Source organism: Oncorhynchus masou, chromosome 24 (assembly GCF_036934945.1).
Source record: "Oncorhynchus masou masou isolate Uvic2021 chromosome 24, UVic_Omas_1.1, whole genome shotgun sequence".
NCBI lineage: Eukaryota > Metazoa > Chordata > Actinopteri > Salmoniformes > Salmonidae > Oncorhynchus > Oncorhynchus masou.
The window spans coordinates 73,840,885-73,863,442 of NC_088235.1; the positions used below are offsets into that span (position 1 = coordinate 73,840,885).

General features: G+C 43.7%; 2 protein-coding genes across 3 annotated transcripts; one reads left to right on the plus strand and one right to left on the minus strand.

Moving 5' to 3' along the window:
• Window positions 1-1,032: 1,032 nt before the first annotated feature.
• On the plus strand, window positions 1,033-5,807 carry LOC135512613 (antithrombin-III-like). Of its 2 annotated transcripts, XM_064934822.1 has the most exons (8): window positions 1,039-1,154; window positions 2,120-2,172; window positions 2,757-3,126; window positions 3,711-3,926; window positions 4,422-4,559; window positions 4,703-4,921; window positions 5,076-5,315; window positions 5,536-5,807. In XM_064934822.1, the coding sequence occupies exons 1-8, from the start codon at window positions 1,086-1,088 to the stop codon at window positions 5,710-5,712; spliced, it is 1,482 nt and encodes a 493-aa protein (XP_064790894.1). In that variant the 5' UTR covers window positions 1,039-1,085; the 3' UTR covers window positions 5,713-5,807. The 2 variants fall into 2 exon arrangements, with proteins under 2 accessions (XP_064790895.1, XP_064790894.1); XM_064934823.1 differs by lacking the exon at window positions 2,120-2,172 and having other exon boundaries at window positions 1,033-1,154.
• A 2,260-nt stretch (window positions 5,808-8,067) lies between these two features.
• LOC135512612 (zinc finger and BTB domain-containing protein 37-like) lies at window positions 8,068-15,198 on the minus strand. The gene is given in 5 exon segments (XM_064934821.1): window positions 8,068-13,087; window positions 13,188-13,287; window positions 13,561-14,063; window positions 14,066-14,583; window positions 14,671-15,198. Coding segments are annotated over 4 exon segments (1,608 nt in total). The 5' UTR covers window positions 14,555-14,583; window positions 14,671-15,198; the 3' UTR covers window positions 8,068-12,571.
• Between the last annotated feature and the right edge of the window lie 7,360 nt (window positions 15,199-22,558).

Below are 22,558 nucleotides of genomic sequence, written 5' to 3' on the forward strand. Positions count from 1 at the left end.
GGCTACTTTGAAGAATCTCAAATCTAAAATATATTTTCATTTGTTTAACACTTTTTGGTTCCTACATGATTCCATACATGTTAAATGACTTAAATGTAAATGTAATGTTATTTCATAGTTTTGATATGTTCGCTATTATTCTGCAATGTAGAAAATAGTAAAAAATAAAGAAAAACCCTTGAATGAGTAGGTGTCCAAACTTGACTGGTATTGTGTATTTAATGTTTTTAATGGGAGATTGGAAATTATGCAAACAATTACATTGATGGAAGCTACAATCTGCAATATTAAAGCTGATCTAAAAGTAACGCAGACAGCTGTTAATGTGATGTAGAGCAACATCTTTCTCTTAGCTCATGCTTAAAGTTAGTACATCTATCTGAGCAGCTTACCGATCGCTGCAGCTGTACACAACCCATCTGTAAATAGCCCATCCAACTACCTACCTCATCCCCATATTGTTTTATTAACTTTTTTTGCACACCAGTATTACTTCTTGCACATCATCATCTGCACATCTATCACCCCGGTGTTAATTAGCTAAAGTGTTATTACTTCGCTACTATTGGCCTATTTATTGCCTTACCTCCTTACTCCATTTGCACACGCTGTATATAGATTTTTCTATTGTGTTATTGACTGTACTTTTGTTTATTCCATGTGTAACTCTGTTGTTTTTTGTCGCTTTGCTTTTTCTTGGCCAGGTCGCAGTTGTAAATGAGAACTCGTTCTCAACTGACCTACCTGGTTAAATGAAGGTGAAATAAATCAATAAAAATCCTTCTCATTATCAATATCGCACCATGTATGTTGTATTTCTGTACAATTGTACAAATGAGGCTGTACTTATTTATTCTTCACTGTGACCATTCTCTGTGTATTGGCATGATGCATTATTGTATTATTTCATATAAACAAATACTATTAAATATGTGTTTAGAACATTGGATCAATCAACATGTGGGAATAACTCAACTGAATCGATCAATACTTCAAAGTCAACACTTCAAAGTTTGAGCTGAGTAAATCTTCCTCTCTCCAGCCCCCCACTTGCGCTACAGGACACTGACCCCTATGAGGGACTCATGAGCTCAACTCGCAGCCGATACTTAGGTTCCACACACACAGTCATTTACAAGGACAATAGACCTCAGGTAAGGCATTGTCAATTCATAATATTGTTACATAGGGTTTAGTTTGGTTGAAAGAGACAATGCTATGTTCAAAGATGGCACATATTTAGCAACAGGTATTTGTCAATGGCTCGCTGAATAAACAGACGGGTAAATTCAAACCTTCTCAACAGAAATGGTTGTTCTATTGCAAGTCTTCAAACTTAAAACATAATATTTTCTTTTGGCATTGTGTGGTTCCTAGTTGCTATTTTAATCCCTTTCATATCCAGTAGGATTCAAAGTTATTGACACCCTTGATAAAGATGATCAATAATGACTGTATTACATCATTCAAATATTGAGCTATGTTCTATCCTAAAATAATTGGCAAATTATTTTATACTGATACAATTGCGCCGGGAAAGATTGTGTGTCACAAGTAATACTTTTCTTTCTCTAAAAGCTTGGGGTCAAAATTATTGACACCCCTAAAGGTTCATATTAAGTATTCAAAAGTTTTTATATGGGCCCATATTCCTAGCATGCAATGACTACATCAAGCTTGTGACTCTATAAACTTGTTGGATGCATTTGCAGTTCATTTTGGTTGTGTTTCTGATTATTTTGGGTCCAAAAGAAATGAATGGTAAATAATGTATTTTCATTTTGCAGTCACTTTAATTGTAAATAAGAATAGAATATGTTTATAAAAATGTGGATGCTACCATGATTAAGTATCATCCTGAATGAATCATGAATAATGAGTGAGAAAGTTACAGATTACCAATAACGAGAGGTTAGCATGTACAGTATTAGTATAAAATAATACCATTTCAAAAATGTTAGCATACAATATAGCTAAGTATTTTAATTATTTTATTGCTTATATTAATCAAGGGTGTCAATCATTTTGGACCCCACTGTACATACTTAGATGGCCACTCTTGAGTTATGAATTACATTAAAGTAGAGGTTTTACTTGCATCCAATGTTTTTTTTTACAGGTGCTGAATAAAACGACTAACTACTTTAAAGAAAAAAAGGTGCTTCTAATAAGGTGATAACATAACATACCCTAAGCTTTATTCAAATATCACGTATTCGGAGAGCAAACTGAGTGGAAACTCTTTAAAATAATGAATTTCCCCATTGAGATAGCCCCGGTGTGTGCTTTGTTATTTTTTGTGTTTCCCTACATTACAACGACCTCCCACTAGGCAAAGAGACAGTTGAACTTTGGAAGTTACTTTGAGTGGTGTTATTTTGGTTAGAATGTGTGCTGTAGTGGCATCTGGTGACTTAAAAAAGTAAGGGAGGTAGGTTGAAAGTTATTTTGAATATGTTCTAGTTAAGCATCCCTCTCCTCCCTGAAGGAGCCTCCTCTGGTTTGTACCAGTATTTCAAAATAGCTTAAAACAATAGATGTGTATACAGTACCATACTGCAGCCTATACCAACGCTAGTCCTTGTGAGCTGCAGTGTCTGCTAGTTTCCCCTTCCCCCGGTGCTTCATTGATCCTTACATGCCATCAGTTGGCCAGAGACAGCTGGTTTCCCAAGTCTAAATTAGCCTGTGACCAATGACCAAAGGGATTGAATAAGCCTCATATAACCTGACCCAGACCCCTCTCTCCCCCTCAGGATGAGGTTGCCCGAGTTTGTGTGGATTCTGGGGCTGCTCCTCGCCTTGCTATCAACCTCCCAGGCGTTCAAAGACTTCTGCCATGTCAAGCCCAAAGACGTGCCCCTGGAGCCCAAGTGTGTCTACCGCAGCCCCGAGGATGAAGCCTTGACAGCGGATGCTAAACCAGAGAAAGTCCCTGAGAACACCAATCCCCGGGTGTGGGAGCTGTCCAAGGCGAACAGTCGCTTCGCCTTGTCCCTATTCAAGCAGCTATCCCAGGGTAAACCCAGCGAGGCCAACATCTTCATGTCCCCTATCAGCATATCCACAGCCTTCGCCATGACCAAACTAGGCGCCTGCAACAACACGCTCAAACAGATTATGAACGTAAGAGGTCGGAAGCGAAATGTTGGTGTCTCGTGTGTTCGCACGTGGCAAGCTTTTGTACATTCACTTCTGCCAAAACACTACACAGTTAGTCACTCACCCTTTTAGATAACTTGAAATAGTCGAACCAGGTCTAGTGTCTTGACGTTTCCTTGGCTAGGTAGTGCTAGCCAATTAGCTTCAGCTGGCTGGTGTGCGACCGTGGAAAAATGTCAAACCCATCTCTGGGGCTGGTTAGGGACCATCAATAAATTACACAATGTAAATGGGACAATTTTTTCATGTTGCACATCTTAGTTGTCTCATTAAATGCTTTCAATATTTGTATATGAATTTTGACAATATATATAGTTGATTTGAGGTTTGTAAGTCATTGAAATTTGGAGTTATTGACCTTTTAAAATATTGTACATACACATACACATTAGGCAGGAGGAACTTAGAAATGTGGGTTTGATGTCAGTTAATATGTTGACTCAGTCTGTTTTGCTCTTCTTCAGTGATTTCTATTTATTTATTTATAGCCACAACCAATAACAGCTCAGGCCTCCCAATGTCTGACCTCTGTCTCAATCTCAATTCAGGTGTTTGAGTTTGACACGATCAAAGAGAAGACGTCGGACCAAGTGCATTTCTTCTTCGCCAAGCTAAACTGTCGCCTGTACCGCAAGAAAGACAAAATGACAGAGTTGATCTCAGCCAACCGTCTTTTCGGAGAAAAGTCTCTGGCATTCAGTGAGAATTATCAGAATATCAGTGAGCTGGTGTATGGCGCCAAACTCATGCCACTCAATTTCAAGGTCATTCCCTCTTGCATTTTTCATAGCCTACTGCTTAATTTGGCCTTTCACACATCACAAATTGCATGTGTTATTATGCACTCTTTAATAACAATTACTGTGTGTACAAGAGTTAATTAAGTCACTTGTTACTATTATGGACCAGAGTTAAGTAATCAATTAGAGAAGTGGTTCCTAACTCCAGTCCTCGAGTACCCCCAACAACACACATTGTTGTTGTTGCCTCAGACAAATCTGATTCAACAATTGAGGGCCTGATGATTAGTTGACAAGTTGAATCAGGTGTGCATGTCCAGGGGTACAATAAAAAAATGTGTACTGTTGGGGTCAAGGACCAGAGGTGGGAACAACTGAATTAGATGTACTGAGGTATTACTACATGTTATTTATCTGAAGCTACTGCAAACTGTTGAGTAATTCAATTCCAGAGTTACCAAAGTAGTTCAAGGCATGTGACATGGTAGAAGTGCAATTCTGTGAACATGGGTCTTTTAGGAGAAGCCAGAGCTGTCCCGGGTGACCATCAACGATTGGATCTCAAACAAGACGGAAAAAAGGATTCAGAACACTTTGCCGGAGGGATCACTGAACTCCAACACTGTGCTGGTCCTGGTCAATGCCATCTATTTCAAGGTGTGTTGAGTATATTTTTCTCACACATTTTGTGTTCTGCACTGCCTATGGATGGACAGGCCAAAACAAGTCTCATTTTGGCCACGACCCAGGAACCCATTGCCTTTCATTCCACTGTCGCCTTATTTTTTGCTGTCTCACAGGGTCAGTGGAAAAGCCAATTCGACAAAGACAAAGTCTTCAAGGCCGACTTCTACGTGAGTAAGTCCAAGACATGCCCAGTGTCCATGATGTACCAGGAGACCAAGTTTCGCTACGGCAGGTTCACTGAAGATAAGGTGCAGCTGCTGGAGCTGCCGTACCGCGGAGAGGGCATCACCATGGTGCTGATCCTACCACTGAAAGGAACACCCTTGTCTGAGGTGGGTCCTGGGTGCCTACTGTTGTCAGTTACACAGTTCACTGACAATTATATTGTACTCCCAAGGTTATTCATGTTTTAGTAATTTGCTATTCATGACACATTTAGATAATTTCAACTCATCCTCCATACCACCAATCTGCTGTTGTTGTAAGGTGGAGGAGAACCTGGACATGAAGAAGCTGACTGGCTGGCTGGATAACATGAGGGAGACCGCGGTGTCGGTGCATCTGCCACGCTTCCGCATCGAAGACAGCTTCAGTCTGAAGGAGCAACTTCAGGCCATGGGGCTCGAGGACCTCTTCAGCCCCAGGGACGCCAGCCTCTCAGGCATCCTGGAAGACGAGGCAAATAATCTGTACATTTCAGATGCATTCCATAAAGCATTCATAGAGGTATGTACAGGATCCATAAGAATCATATGAAATCCATTAGGATCATCACTTAATAAAGTAGCTGGGGACAAAACGACTTGCTAACAGATCAAATGTGCATCAGGTGGGACACTTGGCCTAATTGAACAATTAACAAGCATAGAATATAGTTGTTTAACTTCATTAAATCAATGATCATTAACTTTCAAAACTATTTTTAACAAATAAACAAATGTTGCAGGTGAATGAGGAAGGCAGTGAGGTGGTTGCTGCCACAGCTGTGGTGGCCATCGGCCGCTCCATCAACTTAAACCAGGAAGTGTTTATGGCCAACCGGCCCTTCCTCCTGCTCATCCGAGAGTCCACCATCAACACCATGGTGTTCACCGGCCGGGTGGCTGACCCCTGTGACCCCTGATCTCACACACACACCAACCTCGGATTTGTCATTCATGCCATGTAACAGCCAATTTCTGATCTCTGTGTAAAATAAACCAAATCGGATGGACAGTGGACCACTTTTTTTTTTTAAGAGTGAGTACTTTTTTTATGTAAATCTGTCAAATGAGTAATTGATTAAGTATCTGTAGATTGGTGAAAGGACCATCCTTAAAATTACACTTTTAAACAAACACTCAAAAGGTATACATACAGGTAGAGGTCGACCGATTAATCGGAATGGCCGATTAATTAGGGCCGAATTCAAGTTTTCATAACAATCGGAAATCGGTCATTTTTTGGACGCAAATTTCTTTTTTTTACACCTTTATTTAACTAGGCAAGTCAGTTAAGAACACATTCTTATTTTCAATGATGGCCTAGGAACGGTGGGTTAACTGCCTTGTTCAGGGACAGAATGACAGATTTTTACCTTGTCAGCACAGGGATTCAATCTTGCAACCTTACGGTTAACTAGTCCAACGCTCTAACCACCTGCCTCACGAGGAGCCCACCTGTTACGCGAATGCAGTAAGAAGCCAAGGTAAGTTGCTAGCTAGCATTAAACTTAATCAATCATAATCACTAGTTATAACTACACATGGTTAATGATATTACTAGTTTATCTAGCATGTCCTGCGTTGCATATAATCGATGCAGTGCGCATTCGCAAAAAAGGACTGTCGTTGCTCCAACGTGTACCTAACCATAAGCACCAATGCCTTTCTTAAAATCAATACACAGAAGTATATATTTTTAACCTGCATTTAGCTAAAAGAAATCCAGGTTAGCAGGCAATATTAACCAGGTGAAATTGTCACTTCACTTGCGTTCAATGCACGCAGAGTCAGGGTATATGCAACAGTTTCGGCCGCATGGCTCATTGCGAACTAATTTGCCAGAATCTTACGTAATTATGACATAACATTGAAGGTTGTGCATTGTAACAGGAATATTTAGACAGATGGATGCCACCCGTTAGATAAAATATGGAACGGTTCCGTATTTCACTGGAAGAATAAATGTTTTGTTTTCGAGATAGTTTCCAGATTTGACCATATTAATGAACTAAGGCTCGTATTTCTGTGTGTTAAGTCTATGATTTGATAGAGCAGTCTGACTGAGCGATGGTGGGCACCAGGCTCATAAGCATTCATTCAAACAGCACTTTCGTGCATTTTGCCAGCAGATCTGCTGTTTATGAATTCAAGCCTATCAACTCCCGAGATTAGGCTGGTGTAACGATGTGATGTGAAATGGCTAGCAAGTTAGCGGGGTGTGCGCTAACAGCGTTTCAAACGTCACTCGCTCTGAGACTTGGAGTAGTTGTTCCCCTTGCTCTGCACAGGTAACGCTGGTTCGAGGGTGGCTGTTGTCGATGTGTTCCTGTTTCGAGCCCAGGTAGAAGCGAGAGGGACGGAAGATATACTGTTACACTGGCAATACTAAAGTGCCTATAAGAACATCCGATAGTCAAAGGTATATGAAATAGAAATGGTATAGAGAGAAATTGTCCTATAATTCCTATAATAACTGAAACCTGAAACTTCTTACCTGGGAATATTGAAGACTCATGTTAAAAGGAACCACCAGCTTTCATATGTTCTCATGTTCTGAGCAAGGAACTTAAACCTTAGCTTTCTTACATGGCACATATTGCACTTTTACTTTCTTCTCCAACACTTTGTTTTTGCATTATTTAAACCAAATTGAGCATGTTTCATTAATTATTTGAGGCTAAATTGATTTTATTGATGTATTATTTTAAGTTAAAATAAGTGTTAATTCAGTATTGTTGTAATTGTCATTATTACAAATACATTTTAAAAATCGTCCGATTAATCGGCATCGGCTTTTTTTTGTCGTCCAATAATCGGTATCGGCGTTGAAAAATCATAATCGGTCGACCTCTACATACAGGTACACATCCATTCACACATATACTCATCCTGTCACATGTACGCAAACTGCTAAATCTGACCTTACTAAAAATAAAACCAGCCAATCACAGTAACACTTAAAGTGCTTTATTTCCTTTGAAGAGAATGTACTTTAATAATGAAAATGATATAGTGGTTATTGTGAAGTAACCCTTTTTCACATTATCAAAAGCAATTAACAAATCAACCTTTGGCCTTGCAAATGACCCCAAGCGATAAACCAAACCCCCTTCATACCACCAACCCAAAGCATTACCCTTTACAGTATAATCAAGACATTTTTCTTTTTCAGGAACAGGACCATGCAAAAAATTGAATAAAAAGGGAACTTCACATATAACCTGCAAGATCTTGCAAGACCACAGCTGGTTTTGTACATTTCTTGACAGTGAAAATGTAAAATATTGTAATTTAATATATTCCATTTCCTTTGAGATATTCTTTGTTTATGAATATATTTTTTTACGTCAAATAATATTTTGCCTTAAGTATTAAATATTTTTGCCAATTAATTACATAGCCTAATAATTAGTTGAAGTAAGCATTTTGCAGTCAAAATCATATTGGATATACTGCATGTATGCATTTGTGTATAGACATTTCACACAAGACAATTGTAAAAAAAAAAAAAAAAATGAATCAAGACAATGGATCAGCAAGACCAAGACATAATAGCACAAAATGTAGAATATATTAAATGTCACCTAATAACATTATTTGGCATGTTTTTGAGCAAATATATTGATAAAGAAACTTTCCCAAGTTTGGCATTGAAAACCTATGACAAAGATGGCATGCATTGATGCTAAATAGGGCCTCAGCTTGACAATTCATTCAAGTAACTGAAATCTTTGGATTCCTGATTTTGACATCTTAACATTTTTAGCTAGATGTGGTTTTTCACAGTTGGATAGACGGGTCAAAACAGAACTTTCCAGAGCAGTACTTAAATCAACTATATATGCATTATTGACACCCTCGCACTAGCTTAGTAAGAATCTTCACACGACATACCGAGGTAAGTGGAGACGACATAGATCTGTTTGCTGAAACTGGAGAGGCTACACGAGATGGCTTGTTCCTGTCATTGATCCACATTCAGCAGTAACAATACATATACAAGGGTTCAATAATCATATTTACACTGCAAATACACATGTCCTCTGCACAGTTAAAGCTTATTAAAAAAGTAACAAAAGCCATTTGAATTATAAGCAATAGACAAAGAAAACAGCATGACAATCAATCTTGGTCGAATCCCCAAAAAGGCCTGGGAGTACTATTCAAACTCAATTGAAATCCGGCAAACCTGGTACCTGCTGGGGAAAACATCTTGTAAAACCAAACATTGAGTTTTGTTCTTTTTTCATATAGTAATTGTTTAAAAATCAAATAGTTTTTTTTAACACATAATGCAGGAACACTTTTCTATCTGGATTCCAGGTTTTCCGGCTTCAAGGTTTGTAAATGTAATGTAATCTCTAAGATGATTGAAATCTAATGTATCTGAAAATCAACTGTCAATTCAAATGATTCCGCTTTAGTTCTACTTTGGAATGCTATGTACGCACTGGAATGTTTTAATTCGAAGTCGGCACACCTTGTAGCTCTCCTAGACCAAGGTTGGTGACCACTGGCTTAGAGGCATGATCTGTGAGCGTGACACATTTAAACAAAAATGTTAGCTGAAGCCATCTCATTGTTAAGAATCTTCATGCTGCAAGCATAATATTGAGTATTAAAATACTTATATCATGCATCCCTAATTGAAACATATCTGACTTCACATCAGTGTAGGACAAATATGGCTGGAAAAAAACAATATTCTGTACCAATATTATATGGTGTTAAATCTGAGCTAAAATAAAATGACACGGTGCACTGTTCACCTTGTACAACTCCCAACACCCGGGGATTGGTGTTCTCTAGGTGAAACTATATTGGACCTTTACAAAAAATGGTCTTTTATCAATTATGAAAAAGGCCTTTTGATAAATAGCTAGTTGTTGACACAATTTCTGTAATACCATTTTTCCCATGATGGCTGATACAGAAATTATATCAGTCATCATGGACAAAAAGATATTGGTTACTGACCAAGATTTCCCCCCTAGCCTTTTGGGGGCCTTAAGCAACATTTTGTTGGGAGGCCCCCCCCACCTCACAGGAGAATAATATTTTAGTGGACCCCTCTTTAAAATATGTTTTGAGTGAATTTCCTGCAATACATTTTTGTTTTTGCCATTGGGAGCAGAGAAAATATTGCAGTTTTAAAGCAAGTTTGCTACAATTCTACACATTTTGCCATGGTGCAGAGAGAAGACTGCGATTTTATTTAATTTCAACGCTATTCCACTCATTTTGCCATCGGGCGGAGATTTCCTTCTTCCTTTTTACACCATATTTTCTGCAATTCTACAGATTTTGCCATGATTTACGCCACGTTAATATGATATCTGAGGGAGAGTGACTGGCAAAATCAATGGGAGGCCCCTGGACATGTGCCCTTCGTGCACGCTCAATAATTGACTGACATAAGAGAAAAAAATGCTGATGCTCAACTAAATTTCAAAACTGTAAGTTGAGACCCCAACAGAGTTCCTAAAAACTCTTAACGGCTTGGGCCCTAAGCAACCGGTTTCATTTCCACATTTGTGCATCCCTAGTTTCGACGTAAGATAATAGCTGCATTGCTACTGCCATAATGGCATTTTCATTTACACAAAATATTTTATTCATTTTATTAAAACATGTATATTTAAGCTTTGCACACTTGCTAAATAAAGCTTGCTGTAAGATATCACTGCAGTTAGCCCAAGCATGTTTTTTTTTAAACTCCATAATATTAAACGTAACTTACAAAGAGAGTAAACTTAAAAACAGTAAACAAAAATACCTGATATTTGTTGTAACAAATGTTGACCTGTTTTTGTCTGACGAATCTAGACTGAGGTGTACTGTGGTGATGTGTAATGCATTCTCAATCCGGATAAGAAATAACCAGTGGACAAATCAGTAGCTGTTTTTCACTTGCATACACCCATTCATAAAAACTCCTGTCACAACAACAAATGATTCACAGCTCTGTAAAAACAAAAAAAACAAAAAGGGGGGGGGGGGAGAACAGCCAATCCACTATGCTACTATTATATCTGCGTTCAAAATCTTAGCAAGTTTAGGTTCTCTTTACTCTTATATAGCAACAAATGTGTTTAAATATGCATATGCGATATATACCTTTTACATAATTCTTAAATGCTATCCTTTCAAACCCCTCCTTTAAGTGCTTGGCATAGTAATGTTGACCTCCATGCGAGGGGGGAATAAGTTCCTTGGCTTATCCTCTCAATTCCATTGGTTGCCAGGATGCCTCTTACCGATTGCCAAAGGAGCACATTCTACTGTAGCAAGCACACAGACTGCGTGTCTATCCTCTGTTGACAGGCCATCCGTGGCAGTCAGTGACCTCCTGCTTTCTCTTGGGTGGTACTACAGTACAGCCGCAAGGTCTTATTAGTCTCCCATCCTGCTCCTCCTTAGGACTCCCCCGATAGGGATACGAGTGTCCCCCATTACAATCTCGTCTCGTCTCTACGTCCTCCAGATACATTGTCAGAGCTAGATACAAAAATGTTCCGAAAGACATGAGATCTATGCGGGGAAAGAAATCTTGTCACTTAAAAAAAATCATTTAAAAAAGTAGTTCACGTTAACCACAACATAGAAAAATGAGAAAACAATTACATACGGTAAATTCTGCTGAGTTTATCGACCAATCTGCTTGGAGCAGACCTGTATTGCGTAGTGATGTGTGAGAGGTAACTGAGTTTTATTGTAGCTTATCGGAGGTTGAAGACCATTAAGTTTCCTGTGTTTTGCATTCCTGTATATAAGTATGCATTCAGCAGCTAGTTGAAGAATGTAGAGATATGAGGTTTTAACCGGCAAATTACAGATGGATCAAGAGTCCTCTTTCACAATACATCTGTAAAATTGTTATACTGATTAAATAATGTTACACTTTCGAAAGCATTTAGCCATGTTGACCCTTCGGTCTTCTTGACATCTGTCAAGAAGGTTGTGTTATTTTCATCATTGCACTTATTACTACCAAATTAACAGTTTTTTTGTTCACTGGGCCATGTCTACTATTCATGTGCAATTGCATTTTTTAAAGCAATTCTGGCACTTAAAATGAGCATATATGAAGAGTCTGATTATCTATCATTGACCCCCAACTGCTCAAGATTGTCTCAAGGCAAAAGGAAAAAAATGGAGATATATGGTGGTGGAGATGCATGTATGTATGTATGTAGTTATTATACTGGCACAGTGTTTTGGCAATATTAATACAATATGACCAAACTGTGACCAGTTCAGCCTGTTATTTTTCTGCATTCTGAACCTGTAAACCGGTAATACAAAAGTATAAAACTGTAACATGGGAAAATAGACAGTCAAATAAAAACTATGGGCATTCAGTGTTGTATGAAGTTATTAGTGTGGCATTTCTTCATGTATTCGATTTATCTGTTCAGTTTGTGTTATGAAGGTAGATGTGGTTTAAAGCGGACATATCACTTATAAATAACTATATAATACAAAGTGCCCTATCAAACTACTCTTTTGCATCATTCTGGAACTCCCGTCCCTGCTGTTTAGTTGAAGGGATTTGAAAAATGCTTATAAAAATAACACCCTGGATGGACTTGAAACCCTCTGAAATCACCTACTCCCTTTTCATCCTTTCCTTTGAAGCAACTTCAAGATATATATTTTTTCCTTCGCCTGGCAGGAGAGCACAAAATGACAGCCTAATTGCCTGCCTGCCTGCCCCCCCAAAAAACCTAATACCCTGTTCTCCCATACCCCAACCATCTCCCTCCATGGTCCACTGAGTCAATCAGGCCCAGTGGTGGAGACCGAGGCTTGGGCACCCTCTCCAAAAGAGGCCCCTCCTCCATTGCTACCCCCCTCTGGCTCCTCCTGGCTGGGCGACTCTTCCTCGTTCTGGCCCCCCCGGGAGGAGACGGTGGTGGTCTCTGGGGAGGCACTGTGGGCCACCTCCTGAGGGGCGCAGCCCGGGTGGTTCTTGCGGAAGTGCTGGTTGAGGATGGCCTGGAAGGGGAAGCTTTTGCCGCAGACGTGGCAATGGAAGGGCTTGTTTCCTGTGTGCTTGCGAATGTGGTACTCCAGCTGGTCCTTGCGGGTGTACTTCTTGCCGCAGATGCGACAAACGAAAGGTGTGATGCCCATGTGCAGCCGCATGTGGCGGTCCAGGCTGCCCTTCTGGTTGAAGGACTTGCAGCAGTAGATGCAGGTGAGCCGAGGGTTGTAGCGGAACCAGCGATCACCCACCTGCTCACGCAGGTACTCCTCGTAACCACCCATGTCGAACACGGCCTGCTCCTCCCCCTGGCAAACAAACCACAGGACTAGCGATGTATGGTGGACTTTGGGAATGCATAGTGCTGACCACCAGGGTAGAATACCAGTCGATGAGGGTGACACATACCTGTGAGCTGGTGTGGCGCTGGTTGTCCGCTCTGCTGGGTGACTCACTTTTGGCTCTCTGTCTCTCGGCCATCACCACCACACTGCCAGTAGGACTAAACCTAACAGGATAGAGATACTGGATCCGTAAACCTCAGTTCGGTGAGTAGCTCCACCTTGCCATTTACCTTAGCACCCCATCTTCCATTAGTAATACATATAGTAGGCTACTTTGTATTGAATTTTCACTCAACTTTAAATGTTACCCAAAGTGCTTTTCTGAGGTACTTCGTACTGAATTTGACTGCAGTTCAAAACTTGCATGCACACTCTCCCTTTATATAAAGGCATAGATGAAACCATGAAGGGCCTGCTTCCCTGGAACTTGTACCCACCTCTCTGTCTCACTGAAGCTGCTGGAGGGCTGAGAGCTTTTGGCCCCCGTGACAAAACCCTCCTGCACCAATGAGCTGCGCCCGGACGTGTCGATCATCATGGCTGCTCCCTCCTCCGCCCCGCTCCCTTCCTCCTGGGTATCGGCCCCCATCCACTCCTCTAACCTCTCAGTCTTTATCCTCAACCCGTCCACCACCCGCACTGACTCCCCCTCTTCACCACCACTCCCTCTCTCTGACTCGGCCTCCACGTACCACTGGCCAGCCCGATTGATGCGCAGTATGGGCTCCTTCCCCAGCCTGCTGCCCACTACCACCCCCCTAGCCAGCCCCTCTGGGCCCAGCCCGCTGTGCTCCACCATCTGGGGGCTCATGGACTCCCCCGCTGGGCTTCCCACCTCCCGGATATCCAAGGCCCCTCCAGCACTGCTTCCTCGAAGGCCCAGAACCCTGGGGCTGCTGTGGCGCGGGCTAAGGGAGCGCGAGCCCCCTGATGTTCCTAACCCCCCTCCTCCTCTTCTGGCCTCCAAGCTTCCAGCCCCCTGTGCCTCACTCCGGCCCCCAGCTCCTCCTCCACATCCGCCAGGCTGATCTTCAGATGGATGCCCTCCAGGATCTGGGTGCAGCGGTCGATGATGTGCTGCATCTGCAGGAAGCTGGCAGCTGTCAGGTAGCTGATGATGTCCGCCAGCTGCATGCACAGCCTCCCAGTGTAGCAGAAGGAGAGGAGCTGCTCGAACACAGAGGGATTGCGGATGACTGACAGGGATACGGTGCTCATCTGGCTCAGCGACATGTGGTCTCGGAAGTAAGGGGAACTGGCAGCCAGCACCACCTTGTGAGCACGGAAGCTCTGGCCCTGCACGTTCACCACAATGTCGCACAGCCGCCCCTGCATACGCAGCTGGTTCAGGTGGGACAGCACAGAGTTGCTGAAGTCAGGGATGTCCAGTTGGATGCTGCCAGCTCGCTCCATGGTGTCTCCTCGCTCCATGCTGCCTTGTATGATCCCCAAGTTGGAAACTAGTGGACAGATATCTTGGAGATTAACTGTTTGAAACCTAACCAAGAAACTTTGCTTACTTAGCAAAAGAGGACAACTTTTCTTACCTTTTCGGGAATACAACGGCAGCACTGTACCACGGGCACTGAAACGTTACTTGCAATTAATTTCTGTACTGCACCATCATATTAACTACTGATTAAGCTGGCTGGCTAACTTGCATAGAATATGTGATTAATTATAGCTTGCAAAGGGTTGTGCATTTTTGACCAATGGTTTGAACCGACGCTGTTTTTGCACAGCGGTAACGCTCAAATGCTATAACCGAGCCCTGGCCCTCTTTTTATCCACTGTAACATACTGCAGTACGGTGATGAGCCGAAGCCTAAACGAAGATATCCACCCCGGCGTTGCTCGCGACAGGGAGGTGGCTAACGTTAGCCAGCTAGTTCAACGTCCATGTAGCTAACAACAAAAACGAAGAAAGACAGAACACCGTACAACTTCTATGTCATAACGAACCGTCGTAATACAACTGCGGTACTGTTCCATATTTAATGTGTCTATGTGCACGTTAACTTATGTTCAATTTCATCTGCCTGGTTACTCCTTTCGCAGCTCGCATTTTCCCATTTCGTGATACGGCAGACGGGACAATTTCGAGGGAAAAAGTGCATTTGCATGATGGGAAATGGTGTTCTCTTCTCATTGACAAGCCCTCAGAGAACAGAGAAGACGCTCGATAAAATAACATTTGTTCCCAGAATGCATTACTTTGAAGTCAAACAGATGTTTATGGTGCTTGTAGTTCCTGATGTATTTATTTAATTATAGTAGCAAAAATGAGAAAAAAAAGTGCAGTAGACTATCTCTTCTTGCTTGTTAGTTTGTAAGTTGATTGTTTGAAAGTTGAGGATGTTGAAAATATCACTTTCATAACTTGACTTTCTAATATAATACAAATGTGTGTGTGTGTGTGTGTGTGTGTGTGTGTGTGTGTGTGTGTGTGTGTGTGTGTGTGTGTGTGTGTGTGTGTGTGTGTGTGTGTGTGTGTGTGTGGGGGGGGGGGGGGGGAAATGCAGACAAATAATCCTCTAAGGAAGAATTTATGACATTTAGTTTATAGTTCATAATCATGCAACTACGGACAGAAAAATTGGTTTCTTGGGTGTAAATGTAATTTAAAACACTGCTCTTTCTTTCCCCTCACCATCTGCTTCCCCATCCATGTATTTTATATTAATGTTGCCCTCGATTGCCTGTTCAGTCTGATGTGCATTCTGGACTTCAGGAGTCAGCATAGAAGACTGAAACTCTCCACCACCTTCATTAAGTACACACTTTCAAACTACTCCACAGATCAAACAAAAAATCCAACATGTCCTTTGTTCGTTTGTCTTTTTAATTGGTATACTAAATATAATTTTCCACAGTATAACTTTTTATGCCACTTTAATCGACAAACAACCCAACATTTAAGGTATGTACAAATCTGATTGGAAATACTGCCGCTGTTGATGGCCTCAGCAATAATTTTCCTTTCCTGTCCCAGACTGAGAGGCATTGGCTGTCTGCAGTAGTGGCATTAAAGTACTGCGCAGTAAATGGAACTGTTGAGTGGTCCTTTGCATGGGGTGATATACGTTTCCCTTAACAATCAGTCTTCCAGATAGATGACACAGACACAGGAACCTTGGTATAAAACTCTTTAGTAATAAAATGCAATTGCAGACATAGATTAGATACAAAGTATGTAAAATGAGAAAGACATGTCTAGACTGTGGTTTCTCACTCTACTATCTCCGCCTTGAGGCTGCGTGACTATCAGCAGGTGCAGACAATTCTCAGAACAAAAGCAGTACCTCTCAATTTTCCATCATTGCACATTGCAAGCATACAAAGGTTATCACATGTATGCAGTAATCATGGCATTGCTGTTGCCCCACACCCGACCCCCAAGGTAACCCCCAAAATTCCCCCCTTTGAGACTACCTAGTCTCATATAACCATGTACAGAAATCGACGTTAGACATCTGGAACCATTCACATGTAGGTAGTATAGTAATAATCCTCTGGGTCAGTTGGGCAAGCGAAAGGGTCATAGTTGGGGTCAACACCAGTGGATTCATAGTGTTCATCATAGGAGGCAGGTAAAGCCAATACTGTTAAACCAGGCATGGTCTTCTTCACTGTGTCACGCCCTGGTCGTAGTATATTGTGTTTGTCTTTATTTATTTGGTCAGGCCGGGGTGTGACATGGGTTTATTGTGGTGTGTTTTGTCTTGGGGTGTTGTTAGGTGTTGGGTGTGTGGCTTAGTGGGGGTATCTAGCATAGTCTATGGCTGTCTGGAGTGGTTCTCAATCAGAGGCAGGTGTTTATCGTTGTCTCTGATTGGGAACCATATTTAGGCAGCCATATTCTTTGAGTATTTCGTGGGTGATTGTTCCTGTCTCTGTGTATATTGTCACCAGATAGGCTGTATAGGTGTTCACACATTTATTGTTTTGTTTTGTTATTTCATGTCTAGTTCATTTTATTAAAGAACATGAATAACCACCATGCTGTATTTTGGTCCGCTTCTCTTCCACCAGACGAAAGCCGTTACAGAATCACCCACCACAACAGGACCTAGCGGGGTGTCAACAGGCAGGAGCCGCAGGAGAAACAACAGCGGCAGCAGGAGCAACAAAATCTGGACTACACAACTTGGGAGGAGATAGACAGGTGGGCGGTCGACCCAGGGAGAATGCCGGAGCCCGCCTGGGATTCGATGGAGCAGTGTGCGGAAGGTTACGAGAGAATGAGGTTGGTGAAGCAAGCACGGCGACGCGGATGGAAGCCCGAGAGTCAGCCCCAAAAATTTATTGGGGGGGGGCTCAGGGAGAGTGTGGCAGAGTCAGGAGTCAGACCTGAGCCAATTCTCCCTGTTTATCATGAGGAGCCAAGGAGGAGACCAGTACCAGAGCCGGTGTTGGAGGTGAGCGAAGCAGAGACTGTGAAGGAGTAAATTGGGAAATTGGAGGAGAGAGAAATGAGGGAGTTGCTGTGTTGGTGCTTTAAGCATGGAATTCGCCCGACGGAGCGTGTCGGGGATTTGATGGCACCTGGGTCAGCGCTCCATACTCGTCCTGAGGTGCGTGTTAGTCGGCTGGTGAAGATGGTGCCAGCCTCACGCACCAGGCCTCCTGTGCACCTCCCTAGCCTTGCACGTCCTGTGCCAGCACTGCTCTCAAGATCTCCAGTACGCCTTCACGGTCTAGCCCATCCTGTGCCACCTCCACACACCAGCCCTCCGGTAGCAGCTCCCCGCACCAGGCTTCCTGTGCGTGTCCTCGGCCCAGTACCACCAGTGCCAGCACCACGCATCAGGCCTACAGTGCGCCTCGCCTCTCCAGCGCTGCCGGAGCCTTTCTCCTCTCCAGTGCTGCCAGAGCCTTTCTCCTCTCCTGCACTGCCGGAGTCTCCCGCCTGTTCAGCGCAGCCAGAGCCTTCCTCCTCTCCTGCGCTGCTGGAGTCTCCCGCCTGTTTAGCGCTGCCAGAGCCTTCCGCCTCTACAGCGCTGCCAGAGTCTCCTGCCTGTTTAGCGCAGCCAGAGCTGCCAGCGTGCATGGAGCAGCCAGAGCTGCCAGTCTGCAAGGAGCTGCCAGTCTGCAAGGAGCTGCCAGTCTGCAAGGAGCTGCCAGTCTGCATGGAGCAGCCAGAGCTGCCAGTCTGCAAGAAGCTGCCAGCGCTACCAGTCTGCAAGAAGCCGCCAGAGCTGCCAGTCTGCAAGAAGCGGCCAGAGCTGCCAGTCTGCAAGAAGCGGCCAGAGTTGCCAGTCTGCAAGAAGCGGCCAGAGTTGCCAGTCTGCAAGGAGCGGCCAGAGTTGCCAGTCTGCAAGGAGCGGCCAGAGTTGCCAGTCTGCAAGGAGCGGCCAGAGTTGCCAGTCTGCAAGGAGCGGCCAGAGTTGCCAGTCTGCAAGGAGCGGCCAGAGTTGCCAGTCTGCAAGGAGCGGCCAGAGTTGCCAGTCTGCAAGGAGCGGCCAGAGTTGCCAGTCTGCAAGGAGCGGCCAGAGTTGCCAGTCTGCATGGAGCCGCCAGAGCTGCCAGTCTGCATGGAGCCGCCAGAGCTGCCAGTCTGCATGGAGCAGCCAGAGCTGCCAGTCTGCATGGAGCAGCCAGAGCTGCCAGTCTGCATGGAGCAGCCAGAGCTGCCAGTCTGCATGGAGCAGCCAGAGCCGCCAGTCTGCCAGGATCCGCCAGTCAGCCAGACTCTTCCAGATCCTCCAGTCAGCCAGACTCTTCCAGATCCGCCAGACTCTTCCAGATCCGCCAGTCAGCCAGGATCTTCCAGATCCGCCAGTCAGCCAGGATCTGCCAGAACCGCCAGCCAGCCAGGATCTGCCGGATCCAACTACCTGCCTGAGCTTCCTCTCAGTGCCGGGCTTCCCCTCAGTGCCGGGCTTCCCCTCAGTGCCGAGCTTCCCCTCAGTGCCGAGCTTCCCCTCAGTCCCGAGCTGCCCCTCAGTCCCGAGCTGCCCCTCAGTCCAGTGGGGTTCTGGGTGAGGACTACTAGGCCATGGTCGGCGGCGAGGGTGGACTATCCTAGGACGCGAGGAGGAGGAACTAAGACATTGATAGAGTGGGGTCCACGTCCTGCGCCGGAGCAGCCACCATGGACAGACGCCCACCCGGACCCTCCCCTATGGTTTTTGGTGTGCGTCCGGGAGTCCGCACCTTAGGGGGGGGAGTTCTGTCACGCCCTGGTCGTAGTATATTGTGTTTGTCTTCATTTATTTGGTCAGGCCGGAGTGTGACATGGGTTTATTGTGGTGTGTTTTGTCTTGGGGTGTTAGGTGTTGGGTGTGTGGCTTAGTGGGGGTATCTAGCATAGTCTATGGCTGTCTGGAGTGGTTCTCAATCAGAGGCAGGTGTTTATCGTTGTCTCTGATTGGGAACCATATTTAGGCAGCCATATTCTTTGAGTATTTCGTTGGTGATTGTTCCTGTCTCTGTGTTTATAGTCACCAGATAGGCTTTATAGGTTTTCACACATTTATTGTTTTGTTTAGTTATTTCATGTCTAGTTAATTTTATTAAAGAACATGAATAACCACCACGCTGCATTTTGGTCCGCTTCTCTTCCACCAGACGAAAGCCGTTACACACTGCCCATTTACCAAGACAACATTAAAATCAAAACACAGCAAAAGCCTATCAACACAGGAACTACAAATGATAAGATACCCATTCAAATCTGGAACATAACATTTCCAAATTTCCCAGTGAACCATTGCGCTGACTCTGCTTTTATTTTGCCCTCCTCATAAAATACAACATTCCACAGGCCTGATCTGTCTCTGCCATTGGTCTACTCATTGAACCAAACAACTCTCTCATGGATTTGGGTTTAGACAACATTAACACCACAGTCCCGTTTGGGGACATTTTTCTACCTAAGTCTCGAACAAACTTTACCCACGTGTTGACAGGTACGGCATCACCCACACAAACAAGTAGTGTGGATAGAGCCAACACAGTCAACCACCAACAACCACATGTTGTTGTCTTCCCTCTCTTATACACCCCAAGGGTTTTCAACATAAACTTGCTGATCATGTAAAACAGTTGGTTCTTCATGGCTTTGGTCTTGCCCTTCATCTTTTTCAAGTCTTTGGTCTCGACTCACATCTGCTTCTGCCTCTTATTTTAGGCTGTGTCTGGCTCCATCTCCTGTGGGGTGAACACCTTCTGGCAGGTGGGCCAGTCAGACCTTTCCTGAACTCTGACTGCGGTTGGTGTTGCCATGGTTACCTTGAATGGCCCCATCCATCTTGGTTGGTTCCATTTTCTCTTGTGGACCCGGATTTTGACCCCGTCTCCAACCTCCACAGGCAGATAGTCGGGGTCCTCACCTGGTACCTGAGCTTTCCTAGTGTGAGAGTGGAGAGATCTGACAATAGTACTTAGCTCTTTCATGTACTCCTTCAGCTAGAGTGAGGTCTATATGTCTGTCAGTCATGGGTCTGTGTGCGGAAACATTCATGGATATCCTGTCAAAATTGAATTTGGTGTACACCCCAGGACTTTACTAACATAGCTGCACATTTTCATTAACACTATTGGTAAACAATCCAACCAAGATTTCTTGGTGGAGTGGCATGCCTTAGCTAACCCTTGTTTAATGGATTGGTTAGCTCTCTCGGTAACCCCATTACTCTGGGGGTGGTAGATGGACACAAATTTCTGGTCCACTCCCATCATTATGGCTACCAGCTTCACTACATCACAAGTGAAGTGGGTACCATTGTCTGCAGATAAACCCCAGGAACACCAAATCTAGGTATAATCTCCCTCACTGGTAGCTTTGCTACTGTCTTAGCTTCACAGTGTGTTGTGGGAAAGGCCTCCACCCACCTTGGTGAACCTGTCAATAAGGACAAAACAGTACCTTTTCCTTTCTTTTCTTTCTGCAAGATCTATAAAATCCATGGCAAGATGGACAAATGGTCCTCTTGGCGTAGGGAAATGACCCTGCTGTTGCCATACCAAATGAGAACCAGCATCCAAAGCCTGTTAAGATGCCAAATCATCAGTGTCTTTCCCAACAGTAGCAGAGAAGAACATGGAGTGGCTATGACACTTGGAGGCAGCCAATTTAGCAGCCTCATCTGCCACGGCGTTACCCATACTCACAACATTTCCCCCCCAGTGTTAGCAGCAACCTTCATAATAGCCAAAGCAGAGGGCAGCATCATAGCCTCCAAGAGATCTAAAACCATAGTTCTATTCCGAATAGGACTTCCACTAGCATTGTGGAAACCCCTGCTCCTCCAGACACCACACCAGGAGGGACCTATTGCAGAATCAGAGAAAATTGTAACCCTTTTCCCTTCTCCCATTTTACAGGCAGTGGTTAGTGCCAAAAGTTCAGCCTGTTGAGCTGAGAAAGTATCTGGTAATGGTTCTTGTATGTGAGTGGTTCTATCAATTGTCACTATACCAAACCCTGCAAGTTTCTTCCCTGTAATTTGATCCATATAGGCAGAACCGTCAACGAAAAGCTCCAAGTCAGCATCAGTCAGGCCAGTGTCAGAGGTCAGGCTCACCCTTCATTGGTGTGGGACCCACTGTCTCCGCACTGCCTTTGGTTGAATCTGTCATGGTGCCCCGTGATTTTGTTTTAATCAGGTTCTATGTAATGTGGACTGAGTGACTTATCTGTATGGTACTGTAGAAAAACCCAGTTCTATCCCCGTATACGGGTATTAGAACCTAGCATAGGATGATCTACCCAACGCAGTTCTATTTCCTCTAACCCCTCTTCTTCTTTAGTTTCTTGTGGATGTAATGGAAGAGTAAACTCATGTCTTTCCCAATATGCAATTCGCAAATGTATCCCTTCTTGTACTAGTCTTAAAGATTTGTTGTCTATACCAGTCTAGATTTTTTTCAGTACATAGAAATTCTTGATATTGACTAGCATATGTCCATTCACTGTTATCAAATACACTCAACTCATACAACAATTGTTCCACACCAAATCTATAATCACACCAATTATACATATATCAAAACAAAACCAATAGCTTCCCTCAGGTAAGAACACCATACATAAAACCAGTGTCTTCCCTCGGGTAAGAACACCAGACATAAAACCAGTGTCTTCCCTCAGGTAAGAACACCATACATAAAACCAGTGTCTTCCCTCAGGTAAGAACACCATACATAAAACCTGTGGCTTCCCTCAGGTAAGAACACCATACATAAAACCTGTGGCTTCCCTCAGGTAAGAACACCAGGTGGGAAAGAGTGAATGAGCTAGTTAGGGGAGATGTAGAACAGCTGAAGAATGAGAGACAGAGAAGGTAACCTAAAAAGACCAGCAGAGAGAGACAGAGTGAAGAGAAAGGACAGGAACAGACATAACAAGACATGACAGTACCCCCCCCCCACTCACCGAGCGCCTCCTGGCGCACTCGAGGAGGAAACCTGGCGGCAACGGAGGAAATCATC